The sequence below is a fragment of the Harmonia axyridis genome, chromosome 5, assembly GCF_914767665.1.
Source record: "Harmonia axyridis chromosome 5, icHarAxyr1.1, whole genome shotgun sequence".
NCBI lineage: Eukaryota > Metazoa > Arthropoda > Insecta > Coleoptera > Coccinellidae > Harmonia > Harmonia axyridis.
In genome coordinates this window covers 16,562,857-16,585,004 of record NC_059505.1, presented here as the reverse complement: position 1 = coordinate 16,585,004, position 22,148 = coordinate 16,562,857, and the positions used below count along the sequence as shown (strand labels likewise).

General features: G+C 33.5%; 2 protein-coding genes across 10 annotated transcripts in view; both read left to right on the top strand.

Annotated features, from left to right (window-relative positions):
* The window catches only part of LOC123679837 (rap guanine nucleotide exchange factor 4), a 697,170-nt gene that overhangs the window by 108,230 nt on the left and 566,792 nt on the right, over nucleotides 1-22,148 (top strand). The gene's annotated exons all lie outside the window — the stretch shown is intronic.
* LOC123679850 (cuticle protein 38-like) lies at nucleotides 3,952-5,426 on the top strand. Its single transcript, XM_045617382.1, has 2 exons — nucleotides 3,952-4,106; nucleotides 4,759-5,426. Exons 1-2 carry the CDS (start codon nucleotides 4,095-4,097, stop codon nucleotides 5,299-5,301), a joined length of 555 nt encoding a protein of 184 aa, XP_045473338.1. The 5' UTR covers nucleotides 3,952-4,094; the 3' UTR covers nucleotides 5,302-5,426.

Here is a 22,148-nt window from a genome sequence, read left to right as displayed (position 1 = left end):
GAACTATTTTTTTGTGAACCACTGGTAGTTTAGAAAAACGTAAATAGAAACTCTGATCAGGTACTATTACTATTTTTTAAATGAATTCGTGAGATTCGTGATAATAGCATTACAAGAAATATATGTATAAAATTCAAGAAGAATATGACAATGACCCGATCGGGTTCTGATATTGCGTCTATATACCTACAAGTGGTCCAGATTTTAGTGTGATAACTTTGGCATCAGATAGAATGATTGAAAAAAATTTCTTTAAACATATTCGTTTTCGAGAAACAGTATGTTAAAGATTGAAAAAAAATCAGTTTTTCACTTATAACTCACTCTAGTATTATTACATTCATTGTTTTAATTATGTGGTGTTCAAGTCTTGATAATGTAATGATTCGAATTGGGTAAGTGTCTCCTGCCGAGATTATCCAGAGAGGTGCGATGATACTTTCCTTATTGAAAATTTACACAACTGTCTTTTTTTCGAAAAAATTGTTTTTTTTCTGAAATCAAAAGCGCTTGATTAAAAGAAAGGTCTCTTGAATCATTTTCATAGAATGTACCATTTTCGATATAATCGAGCAAAAACTATTCACAAATATTGGTTCTTCAAATGTATAAAAATTGACATAGTGTTTTATAACGCTTTCTGCAGATGTCATTTAATTGATTGTTATTAACATTTCTGAAAGACACTCACCCAATAAAAAATTTTTGGGAATATTTTTTATTGTTTGAATGTCTGATAAATTTTCGTTTTGAAACGTTCAATTAAATGCCATATGAAAGCGTTATAATACTCTACACCAAATTTTGTACTTTCATTCACTACTAATGGGAAAATTTGATAAATTATTTTTTGAAGATTCTTGTGGGTAGTAGGTATTTGCTTTGTACTCGATTATCTCGAAAATAGTAAAATCTATGAAAAAAATTCAGAAGACTTTTTTTAAATAAAGCTCTGCTGATTTATTTCTTTGTAGATCTTCGCGAATTGATTTATGAATTTCACAAATTATTTTCGATAGTTGACTTGCAATGTGATACTGAAATTTTCCAGTTTGATAAAAAATATGTATATCATGTTACATATTTTTGAAAAAGGAATAAAGCCGATTTTGTTTATTGAAGAAATTTTTATTTTTATATTAGAAGAAAACACAAATTTGTATCATAACTTCAAAACTAATTGCAATAAAAAAGAAATTATGACACCAATGGATTCTAGTGAGTAATGAGTGCCTGTAGAATATTGCTGTTTTCTGTTCATAGCATCAGTAATAAGGTAGTTATGAAAACTTTTCATTTCACGCCATTTTACAATTTTCTCTTATAGTTTGAAAACAGTTGAACTGGTAAGATTACTGTTTTCACCAAATTGATTTTCTCAAAAATCGAGTCCGAAAATGTAACATTCAATTTTTTCTAGCTCAAAAGGATTCTGAGATTTTTATAGCAACAAATTTGGGACACCCGGTACAACAGTGGATAATTTGTTATTTACCTGCGGATTCAATCCTTCATTTGCAGCCTTATAATTTTTGAATATCACATGGAGAAAACGGTATAATAAAAAAGGTTGAAGCCATGAGGGACCTTCAAATTCACATCGGTCAATACTTCCTTCATGATCTCCGAATAAGTTTCGTAATATTAAGAACATATCCGTATTTAATAATTACATATATGGATAATATTCGTATTTTGATTAGAAAGCACTGCGTGATCTTGAAATGTAATCGAATAACTCGTTATTGATAGGTATGCATCGTGAAAACAAAGAATCGACCTAACCTTCAGGCTATAATTTCGGAATAGACCAATGATATATTCTCCGAAAATAGTTATATTCCATATTATCCTTGAATCACAGGAACCGCTCACTATTTCATTTTGCACTATCAATTTTTTCCGAACAATCTTCTGTATCTTAACAAATCATATATTCCTTTCATTGTTGTATTCTTATAAGTAATATCATATTGTCATCTAATGTTTACAGATTGCTGAGTAATATTTTAACAAGAACCTTAAGTGCTGATGGCAATATAAATCCGAGTAGAAGACGAAAATTTTTGCACCTGCACGAATGCTTTTGGTTGAAAAAATATTTTTTTGGATTGCGTTTTTCGATTTTTTGCCACAAAAATTGAATGCCTGAATGGTAATTGACAAGATTCTTTCATGAGACCATAATAACTTGTTATTTATTTATTTATTCATAACAAGGACATAAACAGGTAAACTTTTACCCAAAAAAATGCCCATAAGTAGAGTATAAAAAGCACAGAAGTGCAATGTACATAGTTTGAGAAAAAAAGAACTAAATTTTGATTTTAAAATTCAACAATTTTCATTTATAATTTATTCTTGCAAAAGAGAGAAAAGATCTAGCGAAATGAAAAAAACCTATGATCAAGTAGAGATACCCCTGATGAAGTGGTTACCCAAATACCTTTTGACATATGAGTATTTGTGGCTCTGACCAATTGCATCCACCAGATCTTTGAAAACATTACAACGACCAAGCATTCTAACAATGGGGGAATTCTAATCAAAGTTATTGTAATTTTTGCTGACAAAACTGCTGATAGGCCCTTTAATATAGTTTTTCCATCTAGAAACCATTTGTTATTCAAAATTGCATGTTTGTGATTGGCGGAAATGAATACGAGGAAAATAGTCCACTTTATATAATATAGCTACATTGTCATATGATTTTTCCAATAACAATTTTGTTATCTGCCCTTTGGTGTTTACAGTTGAAATATAAACTATAGATATTTCTCTTATTTTTGGAAATGTTCCATTATTACGCCTGATATTGATATTAGCTATTTTGGTCTTTCCAGTATTCAAGGTTAGCAATTTCTTTTTGACCAATGAATAATAAATAAGTAAAACTCTCTGGTCATCTCAGCCAATTCAACACAATTTTAAACTTTAATAAGTCAATTCATATCGTCAACATAATCAATTACGAGAACATTTAGAAACATTTTTTGTAAATAATTGAGCAAATCATTCACATAGAAAATAAAATTGTACCCAAAATAGATCCTCGAGGTACCCCCATCCTAATCCTACTGTTTTATTTCAACTTCTCATTATTTGAGATAAAATATCGGGGTCTTTGAAGATTTTTTTCAAGCCTCATATTTCTCATGATGCGATCAGTGAGCATCTACACCCTCTACCTAACAATATAGATATTTAAGTTATCGCAATGTGCGATCGATTTGAAATTTTTTTTCCTTTTTTGAAAATATAAAAACTGATGACGCTACAACGAGATGACTGCAGAACATTTTTTTGTAATCAACCGATAATAAAGCATAAATTGAAAATGTTCTTACTTTTTGGGAAATGCGTTGATCGAATAAATAAGCAGCACTTAGTCTAACTAAAGGTTTCGTTGCATTGAAATTTAATTTTCTTCGCAAGAAAAAACTTTCGGGCACCAACAATTTATAAATAAGTAATACTTGTTAAGTAACAAAAATAACGATTTGAAAGATGAAGTTTGGATTCATGATTGATTGGAATGAATAAAGATTTATTGAATGACACATTGACACTGACAGCTTCCTCGTTCTGAAACATCAAACTGATGGTACAAACGAGCTTATAGAACTCGTAAAATAAAATTATATTAGCCTTTTACTTTCTGAGTTTTCTTATAGATTTTTTTGAATTCCCTGAATAAAGGTGAAACTGATCTAGGTTGTAATTGTCCGAGAACAAGCACTCGATTTGAACATGAAAAAACCTTAAACTTTAAAAACCGAAAACAAGAATTCGACCATGATAAACAATCTTTTCATGCACTCACGTTGAAACTGATAGCCTAAATGTCAAGTAGTAAAATGATCTCGCGATAATTCATATTGCACATGAAATACTACCAAAATAATATTTGTTCAGAATCTAATATGAGAAACTGGTTTTCGGATTTGCAATTTGGAGCAAGTACGCTGTACTTCAGAAACACGCCCACTTCAAGATAACTTCTTGTGTACTGGCCTTTCAGCTATATAAGAGCGATTCGTTCTTTCAAAAAGTATCAATTGAAGTGTAACTTCTACAGCAACAACTCATTAAAAATGTCATTCAAAGTAAGTACCGATTGACAATACAATTATTTTTCAATCTAATTCGAATAATTATTGAGGGTAAGAATGAAAAATTTAAATTCTTTGTTGGATTCTGTTTGTTTTCTGGAATTGGTCCTTTTAGGAAAATCAAAAATAGCTTCGATTTAAAAAAAAATTCAAAGAATATCGGGATATAAATTTCTGTGACCCCTATACGATCAAGAAGACGGGAAATGTGGAAAATGTATTGGTTAATAGTGGACTTAATTGACAAAAAATCAAAAAATGTATGCACGACATAATTTAGATCTAGGGTATCTCGAAAACAAATAAGTACAGTAGTACCTACAGTAAGAAACAGAATCCTTATTGAAACAATTAGAGAAAAAATATGATGATAATTGATTTCATCAATTATATCCAAATAACAGCCGTTTTATTTTGTTAATTAGAGAAAATATGGGAATATAGAATAAGGGAAAAATAAGTATTTTAGGTGGTACGGCAAGGAACGATGTACAAAAAGAAGACACCGAGAGACCGATAATATTGAATAATGTGGAAAGAAAAAATCAAACAGCAGAAATGAAAAAATATGATTCTGAAACTTGTGTAGTTAAATTTCAAACATCGAGTACAAAACAGTTCTTCTTATAATAAATAATTGTTACAGCTTGTAGTCCTCTTCGCCGCCTTGGCTTACGCCAACGCTGGTTTCTTGGGAGCTCCAGCTGCTCTTTCCTACAGTGCCCCAGCTGTATCCTACGCCGCTCCAGCTGTGGCTGCCGTCCATGCTGCTCCAGTGGCTTCTTCCTATTCCTACACTAACAGAATCCAATCCGCCCCTGTAGCTTATGCCGCCCCTGCCATCACTGCTGTCCATGCTGCCCCAGCTATCTCTTACGCCGCCCCTGCTGTTGCTGCTGTCCACGCTGCTCCAATCGCTGTAGCTAAAGCGCTTCCCGCTGCCACTTCATACGCTTACAACAACCAAATCTCCCAGTCTGTAGCTGCTGTTCATGCTGCCCCAGTAGCCACCTATGCTGCTGCCCCAGTTGCCACCTATGCAGCTGCTGCCCCAATCGTTAAATCTTACGCCACCACCTATGCCGCAGCTCCAGCTATCTCTTACTCTGCCCCAGCCTTGACTGCTGTCCACGCTGCTCCAGCTCTCTCCTATGCCGCACCTTTGGCCCTCCAAAAATACCACTATTAAATCATTAAACGCAAAGAGTGAAAAAAGTTTTTGTGAATATTTTCTGTGTGAAATGGGCTCATTATACTTTTTTCGTTTATTTATTTATATGTAGATCAATTGTTGAGAATAAATTGTAAATACTGTATGTTTTGTTTTCCTGTTACCGGAAAAAATTTATTTATATTTGGTTTCCAATGAAACGATTAGTTTGTGAGCACGGCTGGCGTTAGGGGTAAAACAGTGAAGCGACTGTTTCAAGCGTCTCTTTTCGAGGGGCGGCAATTTAGCCCAGTTTGTGGCCGCCCTTTCATATTTCTCAAAAAATATAGTCCTGATTCTTAAAAACAACATGAGGTTAGTCCGCTTTGCTACGAAATTCCTACGATTCTGAATTCGAAACTAGTTACTGACGCTAAATGTTTTCAACGGAACATATATTTTTAATCCCATTTAGTTTTCGAAGCTTTGCATGCCTTACCGCCCTATGTTTCTTGTGGTTTGATAGGTAATCTTTCATCGAGTGTCTTGTGAATGTGAGAATCAGATATATTATTTAGGGATTGTTCTTCGGCGTCAAAGGAATTCAAGAATTTATTGTAGGTAAAAATGTCCGAAAAAAAAAGAAACCCAGTGGAAACGACTTTAGAAAGAAACGATTTGCAAAAATCGTTCAAAAATGTTCAAAAAAATGAATCAAAAATGGCGAATTATCATCGGGGTAGGTGATGTTTTTTGTAGGGAGTGGGGGTTGTGTTCAGTGATACTTTTTCAGCAGGGGCGCCAAAAAAGTCTTTGCTTCAGGCGCCAAAATTGCTCGCGCCGGTCCTGTGTGTGAGCTGTCATCATAGCTGAATTTGGAAAGGTAAAATGAAATTACTTATAAATTGAGTCGAGTTTGGTTCTTCATCTCATCCTTTTGAAAAATATTCAATAATTAAACTTAAAATATTTATGTATAAATCATCCAAGTTTGTAGTATTTTCATCAAAGTATACCTTTCCCAAAGTAATATACCACACGAAATGAATAATCCAATACCAACTACAAATATTTTTGAAACATCTTTTGGAATTCACTAATCGACTAAATGTCATTAAGTAGTAATTGAAAAAACTGCCGGAGCGATGTCACGAAGATAAAATGGTTGAACTTTTTTTAAGTAATTTGTAAATTTTTGGCTATAGTAGTGCAAAAGCCGCGCATGTTGGTAAATCAGGATCACCTTCATTTCAATTTGCCTCTTTTTTTCAGTTTCTGCTCAGGAAATATGGCTGAATTCCATGAAAAATTCGTAAACCCATGTTACATCAAAAGTTGAAATGCGTTTCAAAAATGTGGGATTCGAAATGATTCACTGTTCGGAAAAAACTGAGCGTCAACATTTCATGTTCAAGAAATCGTTTGAAATATTACGAATTATATAAAATTTGAACTATTATCCTTATCAGACTTGAACGTTGATGTGAACATCATAGTTCAGTGCTAATTTCCTTTGAATAACTCATTGTATTAATTGAAGACGTTGGTTGCCTAACGAACCTTCAACTTCAACCACGTCTTAACTTCTTCGAATGCCTAGGTCATTCATAAAAATCTTTTGAACGCTTCGTCTATGAACAGATCTGTAGATCATTTCCAAACAATGATTAATTTTCAGCCTGGAGTGGTCTCAAACGATAATATTTAACTCACTGATGACTCGTTCTTCAATTGGATTATGTTCGTCCGACTGACTGTTCGTAAACACGATAAATCCCGAACGGAAAAGAGCTACCTAATACTTATATATATTTTTATATATTTTATTCATACTGAAATTATTTTATATTATTTATAATCTGGATTCATTCTCTGCATTATTGAATATTGGTGTTAATAGAATTTTTTCGGTTATTTGCTGAGATGCTCGAAGGAATGCCAAGTCGCACGAAAACTAAAGAAAGAAGGAATTCACATGGGTTTATTTATTTCAATTCGAACAAATTTTATAACCCATCAAAAATTACATGGGGTGTCAAATCTTCCATATAAACTATCACTATTATAATACATATAAAAAGGCAATATGCGATCTAATATACAAATAAAACATATATGTATATAAACAACATTACATTAGATTTACAAACAATAAACATTGAGGTATGTGATCAAGTTTTTCGGTATGGTTGTTGATGGCAAAAGACGCAAATTTCTAGGTCTTACATTGGATGAAAACCTAAACTGGAATTTGCATGCTCAAAACTTGGCAAAAAAGCTCAACTCTAACGTGTATTCATTGCAAATGTTGAAGTCTTACTTAAATTTAACTACATTGAAAACTATATATTTCTCGAATTTTCAATCCATATTAAAATTTAGGACTTATATTTTGGGGAAAAAGTAAGGAAGCTAACGACTTCTTCATCATCCAGAAGCGCGCTCTCCGTATCACGTTGAGTTTGAAATACAATGAAACATGTAGAAATCATTTTAGAATTAATAATATCCTCACTCTGACAGGCCTATATTTATACGAGTTGATGGTTTACTTATATAAAAATAAAAGTACTTTTGGAAGACTGAAAACACGTAGTGAAAGAAACCTATACTACATATTCCCCCATCATAGGCTGTCTCAATTTGAGAAAGGATGCGTTGACTCCAGTATATCGGCTTTCAATAAATTACCTCAAAACTTACAAGTTCGAACTCTTCTTTTAGAACTAGAGCCATACTGTTTATCAGAGTACTATGATCATGTTTTTGAATGAAATTTTATTTCTCTGTATTTTCATGTTATATTACTCTGCTCTGAATATTTTTTTGTAAAATTTTCTTAGTTTCGAATGAAATTTTATTTCTCTGTATTTTTATGTTATATTACTTCGCTCTTAATATTTTTTTGTAAAATTTTCCTAGTTTATTAAGGTTCGGACATGTCTCACAGTCATAATCATATGTATATGTGGTTTAATATCTGAAATGAATAAATTATTATTATTCATTTTGAAGAATTGTATAAATTATATTGAAAAGATCGTTTCCATCTCAAATATATTCCATCATACAAAATGGATAGTAAGTTCGATTTTCTCCCTTTGTATATGGTATCAAATATATAAGAAATATAATTTGATACAAAGGGTAAACTAGAACCTTCAAATCTCTGTTTCCCAAAGAAAAAAGTTTCAAACTAGAACGTAATTTTATTTCATAAAGATAAAGTATATGTATAACTGCCTATAAGAAAGATCTGCGGCCTCACTAGTTGAGCTAAATTAGATTTCAAAGTTTCAATACTGATTGCATTGCATTTCAAAATGAAAGACGATATTTTTCTCCTTATTTTATTATAATCCATTAATAATAAAAAGAAAATGAATTATAACTAGGAGTTTCATTCATCATTTCGATGAAGATATACTTCTTCCAGTAAATATTTCAAAGGTGAATCATTTGCAAGTAGGTCAAAGCTGGAGCAGTGTAGGTGGTGATTGCTGAAGCAGCATAGGAGAGAGCAGGCGATGGGTAGTCTGATACCTACACTTGGGCTCTAACAACTGGAACAGCACCAGCGTAGGTGGCAACCGGGGCAGCGAAGTAAGTGGCTACACAAGGCAGGGTTGCCATATGGCTTCATAGAAAATACTCCAGATAATGTCGAAGATTCTCCCAAAATCATGATTTGAAACACTTTTCATTCAATGAAAGTCCTTTATCATCATTATTTTATTATTATTATATTTCTTGAAAAATCCCCCAAATTTTCATATTTTGCTTTGTGACATAACTGAAAGTCAATAATTGTAATAATTATTGAATTTTTGATTGAATTGATTGAAAGAAAAATTTCTCATTTCTTCAAAATTAATATTTATGGTCATATTTGATAGAATTAAAAAGAAGTTGAAAGTCTCAATGCATGAATACCGATTATATAATAAAAAAATTGTCCTATTAGTCTTAATACAAAAGATGTACGTACATGAAAACTATTACAAAATATATCTTGGGCAACTATTTTTTCCACTAGTTTGATACATGTTGACATTGAAATTATTATATGAAAGAGGTCTGTTGAAAATAGATTGTCTGGGCACTACTATAATTCCAACAGATTGTACTAAATTGCTTGGGATCCACATGGATCGAAGTCTTAATTGGTCAACCCACGTTGTTGTCCTATTTAAAAAAATCAATAAGGCTCATTTTGCAATAAGTAGACTCAAAACTTCTATACCACCTAGTTCTCTTATTGAAGTTTATTACACCATGTTTACTGTCATATCTCTTACAATATTTTGCTCTGGGGAGACTGTAGTTTCTTGTCCAGAGTTTGTGTGGCAAAGAAAAGAATGATACGTCTCATTTTTAGTTTGAACCATCTCGCACCCTGTCAGCCTATATTTGTCGCAAATAAATTACTGTCGCTCCCATGTTTATACATACTCAAATGTCTCATAAACGCTAAGTATAATGAGGCTAATTGGAAAAAACTAGCTAGTTCGCACGATCATAGGACACGTAACTTACAGGTGCTTCTGGTTCCTAAACATCGGACTCACAGTTTCGAACATTCCCCACTTCATCAGGGCATTGGATTGTTTAACCATTTGCCTTTCCATTCGAAATCTTTGAACAAACAATCATTCAAAATATAATTGAGGAGTTATTGCTGCAATTATTGCTTCAATTAAGAAATTTCTCTCTGATTCGTTGATCACTCAATAGAATAGTAATTATTGTTAATAATAGAATAGTATTAATTAAATTGTAATTTCCCTGACTTATTCTATACACATTGTTGAGTGTCCTGGAGGATCAATAAATTATTATTATTATTATTATTTATCATTGTTTGGGTGGGCTTAAAGACGAGACACCCGATTTTCATCAAATTCAATCTCAGAATTTCTTCTATGCTTGATATGGACAATCTTTTTCTCAACTTATCTTTAATAATGATGACTGAAGAAAATGCTCTTTCTACAGTTGCATTTGAAAAATGTAGGGATAGAAGATCTAAGGTAAGATTGGTTACTTGTCCAAACCGTAGCTCTTCTAGAGTGTTTTTGTTTTGAGAAATATCAATCCAAAATTCTTCAAGTCATATTCCAATCGATATGATGGAGGGCCTTCCACACTCCGAATGAAATGAAAAGTTTGCGAAAATCCCCGTGTGCATTATAACTAAGGCAAAAGTTGAGATAAAAGAGGGAGGAAGAGGAAAGATGTCCGATTTGAGAGTGCGAGCCATGGACCATGGTCCACGGACTCGTCGGCCTACAGCTTAATTTGTTGTCATATCATAATTTTATTTCAGAGTTTTTTATTTCTATTAATAAACAGTAATGAAGTTTGGCCAACAATTTGTCATATCAATATTATAACATTTGAAAATTTTTCCCTTGAAAATCCTAAGTGGAAAAACTGAAAAACCAAAAATTAACCTTTAAAATATTGTGTCTGAAGTGTCTGAAAATCCCCCAAATTTAGGGAGGAAACACCCTAATTTGGCAACTTTGCCACAATGGGCAGCGTGGACAGCAGCTACAAGGGTCGAGTAAGCTCAAACTCATTTTAGCACTCAGCCCAATGCTATGTACTGTACTTGAGTAGTTTATAACTCGTATAATGTGTTCGCATATTGAGGATTAATGGTTTCAATATTCTTTATATTGAGGCCCAGAGGTTGTAAATCAGTCATTTCGGGTTTAAGACCTAAAGCAGGTCTCACATTTGGGGGAATTAAATTTGTTTACTTGCGTTCTTGTGTTAAAATGTTGGAATACCTCGATTCGCTTTCTGTATTTGAATGCGATTCAGATGCAAAACTGGAATCTTCAAGTAAATTGAAAAAAAAAAGAAAATCCGAGTAGAGAGTACCTCAAAATAATATTCATAGAGTAATTTCTTTTAGAAAAGAATTCTTTGATGGACGGTTCATGAACAATGATCAAGAATTTCATCAGCCTGTATTTCCTTAATTTATCGCCTCTAGTTTCGAATCACTCTTCTGTATTGTAAAATTTGCCATTATTTCTATCCCGAAAGTATTCACACGCATAAGATCTATCAATTTAGTCGATCGAATTATCTGAATATGTTCAAAAATTCAACAAAAATCCCAGCGGGGTTCAGGGTGTTCAATTTGAAATAATTATAATTGAAACTATTTTGTAAAGAATCTGGTGAAAAATATTTTAAATTTTTAGGTGTCGTCATGAAAGCCTAAATTATTTAATGAATTTCAAGAGTTTTCGATTTTTCGGAAAGCTGAAATTCGAATGAAACTATATACAACCCATGCAGGATACCTGTAACAAATTTCATTGGAATCAGCTGAGACTTACATAACTTATGACTATTAAGGGTATGGGGACAGGCGGACAGTTATTCAATAAAAATGGAAATCGGTTAGTGAATGGATTTTGATAAAAATTCTTCTGTTATATTATAACCCTAGTACTAAATATGTATTGAAGAAAAATGTAAAGATCTGATTTCATTTAAATATATAGGCGTACAACTTTGCTTCCGCCCTTTTTTTCCGAAATATGAGGCTTTGTTGTAAAAAACTGGTTATACCTTTATGATTCAAAAAATTGTCCATCGCTGGGCACTTCTTTCTCCCATCTTTTGGGCAGCATACGAATCCAGCGTCGAAAAAACTGGCCATCTTTTGAAGCGATCGACGAATCGATCCAATTTTTCACTTCTTCATAATTCCGGAAGTGCTGGTCAGCTAGGCCATGTGCCATTGATCGAAACAAGTGATAGTCTGGAGCAACGACTGAAGAATACGGCGGGTGGAGTAGGACTTCCCATTCCAACGTTTCCAAGTCTTGACCAGTTTCGCAACATGGGGTCGAGCAATGTCACTTTATCACAAAAACTGTACGATTCCTCGTTTTACGATTGTATTCGATACGATTCGTAATGCAGCAGCATATTAAGATTGGCAAATTTATGGATGTAAAATTAAGAATTGGCAGCTGGGAGAATCTTAGAGGTGGCTATTGGAGTTGCATGGACGGCTGCTACAGCTGGGGTGGCGTATGACATAACAGGGACAGCATATGCAAGTACTGATTGGAACCTATTGATGTAATACTGCGGTAGGAACTTCCAAATACCCAGCATTAGCATAAGCCAAGTCGGCAAATATTACAATGACCTGTAAGAAAAAATTACAAGATCGATTCAAGAATAAATTATATACTACACATCTTAATGATTTGACGTATAAATTATAATCCCATATACTTAAGCTGCCATTTGGAGAAGTGATAATATGGGGAGTCATAATTAAACTTTTATATTCAATGAACTTGATTAGTATGGATGTGAAACCTTTCCGAATAGACTTGTATGAAATTTGTTGAGCGTTGAACTAGTTTCTCTGCTTCCGAATAAAATGTCAGCTCGGAGTTCAGAATTTGCGTACCTAATTTGAGAATATTTAATGATGTCGTCAATTTGGCATTTAGGAGGAAATTCGAAGATATTCGAACACGATATTTATCTTCGATAATTGGAGTAATATTAATGCAAATTTTCAGGACTGATTTTTAACTCAAATAGATGCGAAAATATTACTCATTAGTGTGCCTCTTTCAAATTCCTGAGTTCATTGCAGACATTAATAAATCAAAAGGTTTTATTCAAATTTACGAGAAAAATCATCAATCAGTGCCCAGAATTTAAAGTTTATTCTATAAATTCATTGGATTGAGAAGCAGGAGCTATACCTATTTCACCTTGGAAGTAAAAATTCATCTATTACCCGTACAACACAACTGAAAACCAACCAACGTAAATTTCTCTGTAACAAATTGTTAAAAAATATTTAGAAATTCCTGGTACCTACTCAATAGTACATGTAATATTATATCAGAAACGAAGAGTACCTTACTCACGAAATTCATAAGTAGCATATTTTGCTGTTTCTTATGAGAGAAAACAATACTTTACTTATATTTATATCACGATGATTCTGAAATTGGCAGCATTTTAGGAACCCAAGCAGGAGTTCACAAATTGGGAGGTGTTCATGTTTCCTTTATTGCTTGTATAGTTCCAGAATTTGCATCAAGATGAAACATTTTTTTTTTTTTTGGAATATTATATTCATTCCAAGGATCTTATTCAGACCAAGTATCTTTTGTATATGAATCTGTACCTAAGGACTATCAAGATGAATTGAAATTCGTCTAAATAACAAATTCAAGCAGAATATTGAAAAAAACCAATACTCCATCAGTGACAACTGATCGCCCTTAGTTGCATATATCTAAAGAATAATAACATCAAGCTTTTTGCAAAATTTCCTAATGATAGCGTCATCGAAAATTCGAAAAAAATTACAAAATCATTGACGTGACGTTTGGAGCTCTTGATTGTTCGTTCATTCATGCGCTAATTGCACATGTATATTAGGTCTTCAACGATGTAGTTTCAGGTGCTTTCTGTATGTTTTGTTTTTGAAATTTATTTCTCAATACAAAAAACGTCGTCAAATTTATATGTAATTATAATTTGATAGAAATTAGATTTTCATTTTTTTTTAGAAATTCATAAATCGAGAATTTAATAAGATTAATTGATGAATTCGGTTTCAGAAATAAAGAAAATTCAAGCAATCGACAAGAAAGAGAGAGCACCGAGGTGGAGTCAGGAGAATTTGAGGTCTTATTCATTCATGAGCCAATTGCCCTCTTGGAGACGACATATACATACGAACCACATAATGAATGAGCTCTCAAGAGCTCTTGACTGCAGGTCATTTCTTCAATTCATTTTTCCAATACAGGAAATAGTAGCTGAGATTTTCTTGAATAAACATCATTATAAAATTTGTATCTTCAAATCATTAGAACTCAAATGTTTACGTCGAAATTTGAGGAAAATGATGAATCCTTCATCCAATGAAACTCTGAAAGTCTCCCGACGATCGAATAACTATTCTCATATAAGGTGATGAAGTGCATTGTATGACGAAATGGAATACAGATCGAAAACAAATAAAATTTGGTAATATGAAAGACCTACTCTTCATCAAAATATCGGTAACCTATGATTATATGACACTGACAAAAATTAATGAGTTGAAATGTCAATGAAAACAATTGAAATGCTTCATCGGAGATATTGTTCATGAAATACAGCTAACGCAAATGAAGACGAAGAGTACGAATTGAAATGAATGGAACCAGTTTATGATTAACAAATATCATGCAAGTTCACTCGAAGATCGACACGCCCATACGAATCAGCTGTCTCATGTAGATTGAGTATAAAAGTGTGAATAATTTTTAGCAAGGTATCACTTCAAGTTCAGCAATCAAAGCAACAGTTAACAATGGCAGCTAAAGTGAGTATATGTAGATATTATTCATGTTTCGATGAATTAAGAGTTAAAAAAACCCTAATATGTGACCATTATATCGTTGATTTTATTAAAATAAAATATTCTTTTATTTACAGTTCGTAGTTCTCTTCGCCGCTTTGGCTTACGCTAATGCTGGATACTTGGGAGTCCCAGCGGCAGTTTCAACCTACTCTGCTCCAGCCCTATCTTATGCCGCCCCAGCAGTGACTGCAGTTCATGCTGCTCCAGTAGCTTCTTCATACTCATACACAAATAAAATCCAATCTGCACCTGTTGCATATGCTGCCCCTGCTATCTCATACGCCGCCCCAGCTGTAGCCGCCGTTCATGCCGCTCCAGCAGCCACTTCTTACTCTTACACCAACAGAATTTCCCAATCTGCATATGCTGCCCCAGTTGCCACCTACGCTGCTGCTGCTCCAGTAATCAAATCTTATGCTGCCTCCTATGCCGCTGCTCCAGCAATCTCATACTCTGCTCCAGTAGCCAGCTATTCCGCTATCCATGCTGCCCCAGTTGCCACCTACGCCGCCGCTGCTCCAGTTATCAGGGCCCAAGGTGTATCAGTCCACCCATCTTCAGCTCTTTCCTATTCTGCTCCAGTAGCTGCTGTACATGCTGCCCCAGCACTCACCTCCTACGCTGCTCCAGCTATCACATCCTACGCTGCCCCAGCTATCCATTCCTATGCTGCTCCAGCTATCACCTCCTACGCTGCCCCATCTTTCACCTCCTACGCTTCCCCAGCTATCAGTTCCTACGCTGCTCCAGCTTTGGCTTACTCCCAGAAACTTCATCTTTAAATACCAGACTGGAGAAAAATATGTGGTTCATCAAATTGATGACCGTGATACCTAATTATTTTCTTTATGTAAATAAATTATAATAAATTAAGAAACAATATTTCATCTTGCATTATTCCGAACAGTCATTTAATGAATTATTATAGTGACATATACTGAATTCATAAAATCAAATATCTAAGTGAATCTGCAACATAAAACACGATTTTTATGTTTTATTTATTCAATGAAACCTTTTCATAAAAAATTATCATTATATTATCAATCATACAATATTATCTTCTGCCATACAAAAATCATACAATTATACAAAAAAAATTACAGTGGTATCACACGCCTCATATCACCTCTCAACTATGGGACAAAGCGATGAAATATGTCGACACTCAAGGAACCAACGACATTGGTAATCCGCATCATTAGTAATTCGTTCTCGATAAAGCCGGCCTGAACAGATCGAATCTCATGACAAATCTTGGGGAAACAGATAGATTGAACTGAAATAACAGTTCAGGAGAATAGTCTAGTGGGTAAATACAAAAAAGGTGAGTCTGCTGGAAAAATATCCGAACTTGATGAAACTTCTACTGATTGTTCGGGGGTGTTGTGGGAAGACTCTGTCGAGTTATCCAACATGAGAACCATGTGCTAATTTGAGGAGGGCCCAAGAACCCCAACATTTTTGGACTTTTTCGGGTTATATACATTCATTATATTCAATAAATTCTTGATTATTATTTATTGATTTTACTCAGTTGATCTGATTATTAAGGTTCAGAATAATTGTGAGTTGATAGGAATTTACAGTAAGGTGATAACATGCAAAGATAACATTGAAATGTCTACTCTTCACATAAACATAGGCCTTTAATCAAAGCTTACTCCCCCTTCACCTCCCTATGTTCAATATGTCAATTTTGATGAGTAAATACTATAATTACCATAGAACGGCTGGTAATTGTTAGTTAGAGGATCAAAACCTCCGTTCTTTGCCAATTTTTGACATTTTGAGAAAATTCCTATAATTTTGATTGGCTGTATCTCGGTTGATATAAGGTTTAGAAAAAAGTTTTGAGAAACAAAATTATAAGGAATTCAATTATCTACAACTTTGAAAATAAACGTTTTGGTCGAAAACTAATTGAGTTGAAAGTTTTAAGCAAAAAACCGAAAAACATCTGAAAATGTTGAGGTTCTTCAGCCGCTCCACAAGTTAGCACAGCGTCCTCGGGTTGGATAACTTGACAGAATCATCCCACAGCACCTCCAAACAACCTGTAGAAGTTTCATTAAATTCGGAATTTTTTCCACCAGACCCCACTTTTTTGCCTTGACCAAACGACGGATGAGAAATCCAGCTAGAAGAAGTCATGTCAACTGACATGTATTGATTTTAATTGTTATACAATTGATTGCACACCACTCTTCAAAAGCCTGCAGATCCGATTCCAGCCCCGCAACGTCAGCCAAGGAACTGAAGAGAGCAGCTTCAGATCATCCGCAAATAGTAAAAATCGAACGAAGCGGATGACGAGTCTTATATCATTAATGAAAATCAAGAACAATAATGACCCCAGCTGACTTCTCTGCGGAACGCCTGAAGTCATGGAAACTGAAAACGAAAGCGTCTTACCTTTACCTATCTTCACGAACTTCTTCTACTCGAGAGATATCAATTCAACCACGAACCACAAATAAAATCTTCCGTGAAAACGAAGTGTCTCAAGTTTCCTCCCTATAATCGAATGCGACATACCATCGAATGCCTTTGCAAAATACCACCTCAACCTGATTATGATTCCCCAAGGCCTGAAGAACAAACTGAACGAAGACAAGAATATTGGTCTCAACACTTCTACCCTGAAAGAACACGTGCTGTTCAGGAATGGTTGTATCATATCCTAGATTTTATTTGTTCATGAACAATAGATTCGAATAACCAGATGACACTGAGTATGGCTATTGGCCTATAGTTAAAAATATCCTCTTTAGATCCAGATTTGTGAACCGGCTTCAGAAACACATACTTATATCGGGTGTCCCAAGGTGAGTGGCCTATTAGATTATTATGGAAACTATTGATGGTAAAGTTTTCAAATTTTGTGGATAGATATTTGGCCATGTAAGGTACATTTTTAAAATAATTTCACATTTCCAGTGTTGCCGGACGTACGACAATTTGGCAACAACTTTGTTATTTTAAATGGGACATCCGGTATTTCTATTTTTTTTATGATACTCCATTAAATATTAAATCTATTAACTCCTACTTTTCCATCCCTATCTTTAACGGTTTTTTAGTTATTAATTATTTTTCGAAATTTTAGATCAAATTGACGTATTACGAAAATGACTCTAGTTCGCTCAATATTTGAGATTTAAGTCAGAAATTTTGCATATCGTTAGATATTGATCTGATCTGTGACACTGCTTTTGAATTATGGTTGTCAATAATACAGGACGGACCAAAAAAAATCATCATTTGCCAAGTTACAAAATTGTAAAAAAGTCTATTTTTTCAAATTAGACACTTAGTATATTTTTCAATTTTTGGAATCAGTACAACACACTCTACAATTTTTCTATTCATGTCCCTATACCTATCTCAACTGGATTCCGAGTTATATGCGTTTATTAGATTTCACATTGATTCAATAAGCGTTAATTTCTTTTGTATTGTTATTTTCTCTATGTCGTTCATAGATCGATATATCAATGAATCAGTTCAATCCATAAATGTCAAAATAAACAATTATGTATTGCCTAATAGGTGTTTTGTTCCGAGGTTTTTCTATAAATAATGGCTCAAGAAAGATATACACATGAAGCTTTAATGAATTTATTTGAAATTATTGGCGAATGTGACAAAGTTGACGACAGAACATGTCGAAAATTCAATAAAAGATATCCACAATTACCTCGAATGAATCGAAAAAAGTTTTCAAGATTGAGAAGAAATTCCTTACAATTTGGATCAAAATTACGAGAACAAAATAAAGTTTTACCCAGAGAAGTTAACACTGAAGATAACCAAATAATTGTTTTAACGTTTTTCGAAGTTTATTCTGAAGCATCTATAAGATACGCCTCAAGAGAATTGGGAATAAGTAAATCGTCAGTGCGAAGGATTTTATCAGAACATAGAATGCATGATTTCCAATATGTTAGGGTTCAGGAATTAAGGCCAGAAGATTTTCAGAGGAGAATGGTATTTTGCGAAAGAATTAATACCCACATCCTGGAAGATCCAAATTTTTTATCTAAAATCATCTGGAGTGATGAGTCAAAATTTACTAGGGGGGGAATGTTTAATACAAGAAATCGTCATTTTTGGGCGTCAGAAAATCCACATGTTAAACGAGAATCTGGGCAACAAGTTAATTTTGGGTTTAGTGTTTTTGCTTTGTTGATGGATAATAAACTAGAATATTTCATTCTAATCTAAATTCTGAGAGATATATCAGTATAATAAGACGTGTTGTAGAAGAGTTTGTTGATCGTTTGCCTCTTCAAAATTACAGTCAAATCTGGTATCAGCAAGATGGGGCAGGTGCCCATTCAACTGCCCAGGTTTCCGCAGAATTGAGAGGAATTTTTAATGATCGATGGTTTGGACGTATGGGCCTCTGGGATCGGCCAGCAAGATCACCAGATCTCACCCCCCTCGATTTTTATATTTGGCCTAGGATCAAAGATATCGTTTATGCAACTCCAGTCAACACCAAAGAGGAGCTACAGCATCGTGTGGTACATGAAATCCGAAAGGCTACGACGAGGGGGGTGCGAAACCGAATCCTGAAATGTTTGGAAACCAATGGTCGGCAGTTGCAATAGTCGTTTTATTTATTTAGCTCGACAACTTTGTCACATTCGTCAAAAATTTCAAATGAATTCATTAAAGCTTCATGTGTATATCTTTCTTGAGCCATTATTTATAGAAAAACCTCGGAACAAAACACCTGTTAGGCAATAATTGTTTATTTTGATATTTATGGATTGAACTGATTCATTGATATATCGATCTATAAACGACATAGAGATAATAACAATACAAAAGAAATTAACGCTTATTGAATCAATGTGAAATCTAATAAACGCATATAACTCGGAATCCAGTTGAGATAGGTATAGGGACGTGAATAGAAAAATGGTACAGTGCGTTGTACTGATTCCAAAAATTGAAAAATATACTAGGTGTCTAATTTGAAAAAATAGACTTTTTTACAATTTTGTAACTTGGTAAATGATGATTTTTTTTGGTCCGTCCTGTATTATTGACAACCATAATTCAAAAGCAGTGACACAGATCAGATCAATATCTAACGACATGCAAAATTTCTGACTCAAATCTCAAATATTGAGCGAACTAGAGTCATTTTCGTAATACGCCAATTTGATCTGAAATTTCGAAAAATAATTAATAACTCAAAAACCATTGAAGATAGGGATGGAAAAGTAAGAGTGAATAGATTTAATATTTTATGAAGTATCATAAAAAAAATAGAAATACCGGATGTCATATTTAAAATAACAAAGTTGCCAAATTGTCGTACATCCGGCAACAATAGAAATGTGAAATTATTTCAAAAATGTACCTTACATGGCCAAATATCTATCCACAAAATTTGAAATCTTCACCATCAATAGTTTCCATAATAATCTAATGGGCCACTCACCTTGGGACACCCGATACATAAATTCCATCATTCAAGGATTTGTAGAATAAAATTTGAAGCGGAAGAGTAATGGATTGTTCACATATTTCAAAGAACAATACGGGAATATTATCAGGTCCAGGTCCCTTGTTACCATTGAGAGATTCAATGCTATCTAACACATGTTCAACATGAATCACCGGGGCAGAAATCATATCTTCAATATCGTGAAATTAGTTGTCAGTGGCTAGAAATACTTATTACTCGACCTATATACTGCCTGAAAGAATCTCTCAAAAGTAGTTATATCTTTTTTATCATAAAAATGATCGTCACCATAAAATATTACATTTGGTAAACCAGTGTCAGATTTTCTAGCATTCACAAATTTCCAAAATTTTTTAGGATTGCTACGAATAGATTTTTCGCTCTGCTTCACAAAATTATCATAATATTCTTCAGTTAATTTCTTACACTGAGATTTGAGGCTATAAAATTTCAGATAATCGTCCCATGTATTAGAGATTTTATTTTTCTTGTGTTCCAACTTCTTATGGGAAATAAAATCTTTCAATTCACATGAAAACCACTTGGGGAAAGCACCATTTATGAAACTACCCCTAGCAGTAAGCAACCTAAGCGAGACATAGTGAAAACCGTAATCTGTAATCAATTACTCACCGTCTAATGTACTACAACCATTAATAATCGAAAATATATAAGACAATTGACTGTACGCAAATAAAATCTGAGACCATATCAAAATTTCAAAGTGCAATCAAAAATACTATCAATAATTGCCTTACTATGTTATCTCAGGTGAATATGCCTTTAACTGTAATGAACCCCACAATACCTTGTTCATATGCTTTTTCGAAAATACACGAATTGTCAAATGAAACCCATTGCTTCTTATACCAATGCACCTGCGTCAAAACTATGTAAACATTTAAATTCAATATTACCTAACATAACCTAATATATTCATCAAAAATAAAATCCAATGCATAACTTTATTACTTTTCTCAGAGTAAGATACCTTACTCTGAGAGAAGTAATTAAGTTAAATCAGCATCAGTTACTGCATTAAAATTGAAAAATTATCTTAATAATGCAAAGGTGAGCATAGTCTGCAGAATTTTTGAAAAAAATTTCAAGATTCATCTTCAGACCAGTGGAAATTTGTTACATCATGAGAACTATGCTTTGCATATATTTAAATCCGCTCAAAGAATAAATGAATGTTTGAAAAAGAAATACGAACGTATTGATGACTTGCACAAATTTCATAAGGTATTTCTTCACATAATCTGAGGAACTAGATATATTGTTTATTATCTTTGAAAGTTCACATTGAATGAAATCGTTCACTGTAAAACTTCAAAAGTCGATGATTTTTATAATTGCCAAATCTTCTTTTCAAACATATCATATCGAACATTTCTTTAAATATCAAATTTTCCCTGTATCACTAAATCCCAATATATAAGTGGTGTGGTGTGCGGTGGAAATTGCAATTCATCTATTCTTTTTTATCTCCAGAAAATTTAGGCAAATGCTAATCAACACATCCACTATAATTTTAAAATTTTCTTTATTTCTTTGAAGAATATTTTCATTCCTTGTATTTCCACTAGAATTCGTACTGAATCAACACACATTGTAGAATTATATCTGATGAAACTATAATTTTCTAACCATGGATTTATTTCTCTTTCTTCATATATAGGCTTTTGTGAAACATTTAAGTCTATCGATATTGAATTGCTCGATTCATAAGCACTACTTACTTCGAGATTCAATTGTCGCAAAACTTACTTAGGTACTCTCTATTTGACCCTCCTGCTTTACATGTTTCTTTACTTTTGTGCTATTGGGTTGATAACTCAGACTTCTACCTCGAAATATTCCTGGAAGAATCATTGTCCTTTAAATTACTTCGGACCTGCTTTCTGCAGAAGAATTCTGCGCAACCTGGTATTCTATAATGTCTCCATTTTTTCTACCCCTTACATGAAAAGTAGGAAGAGCTTG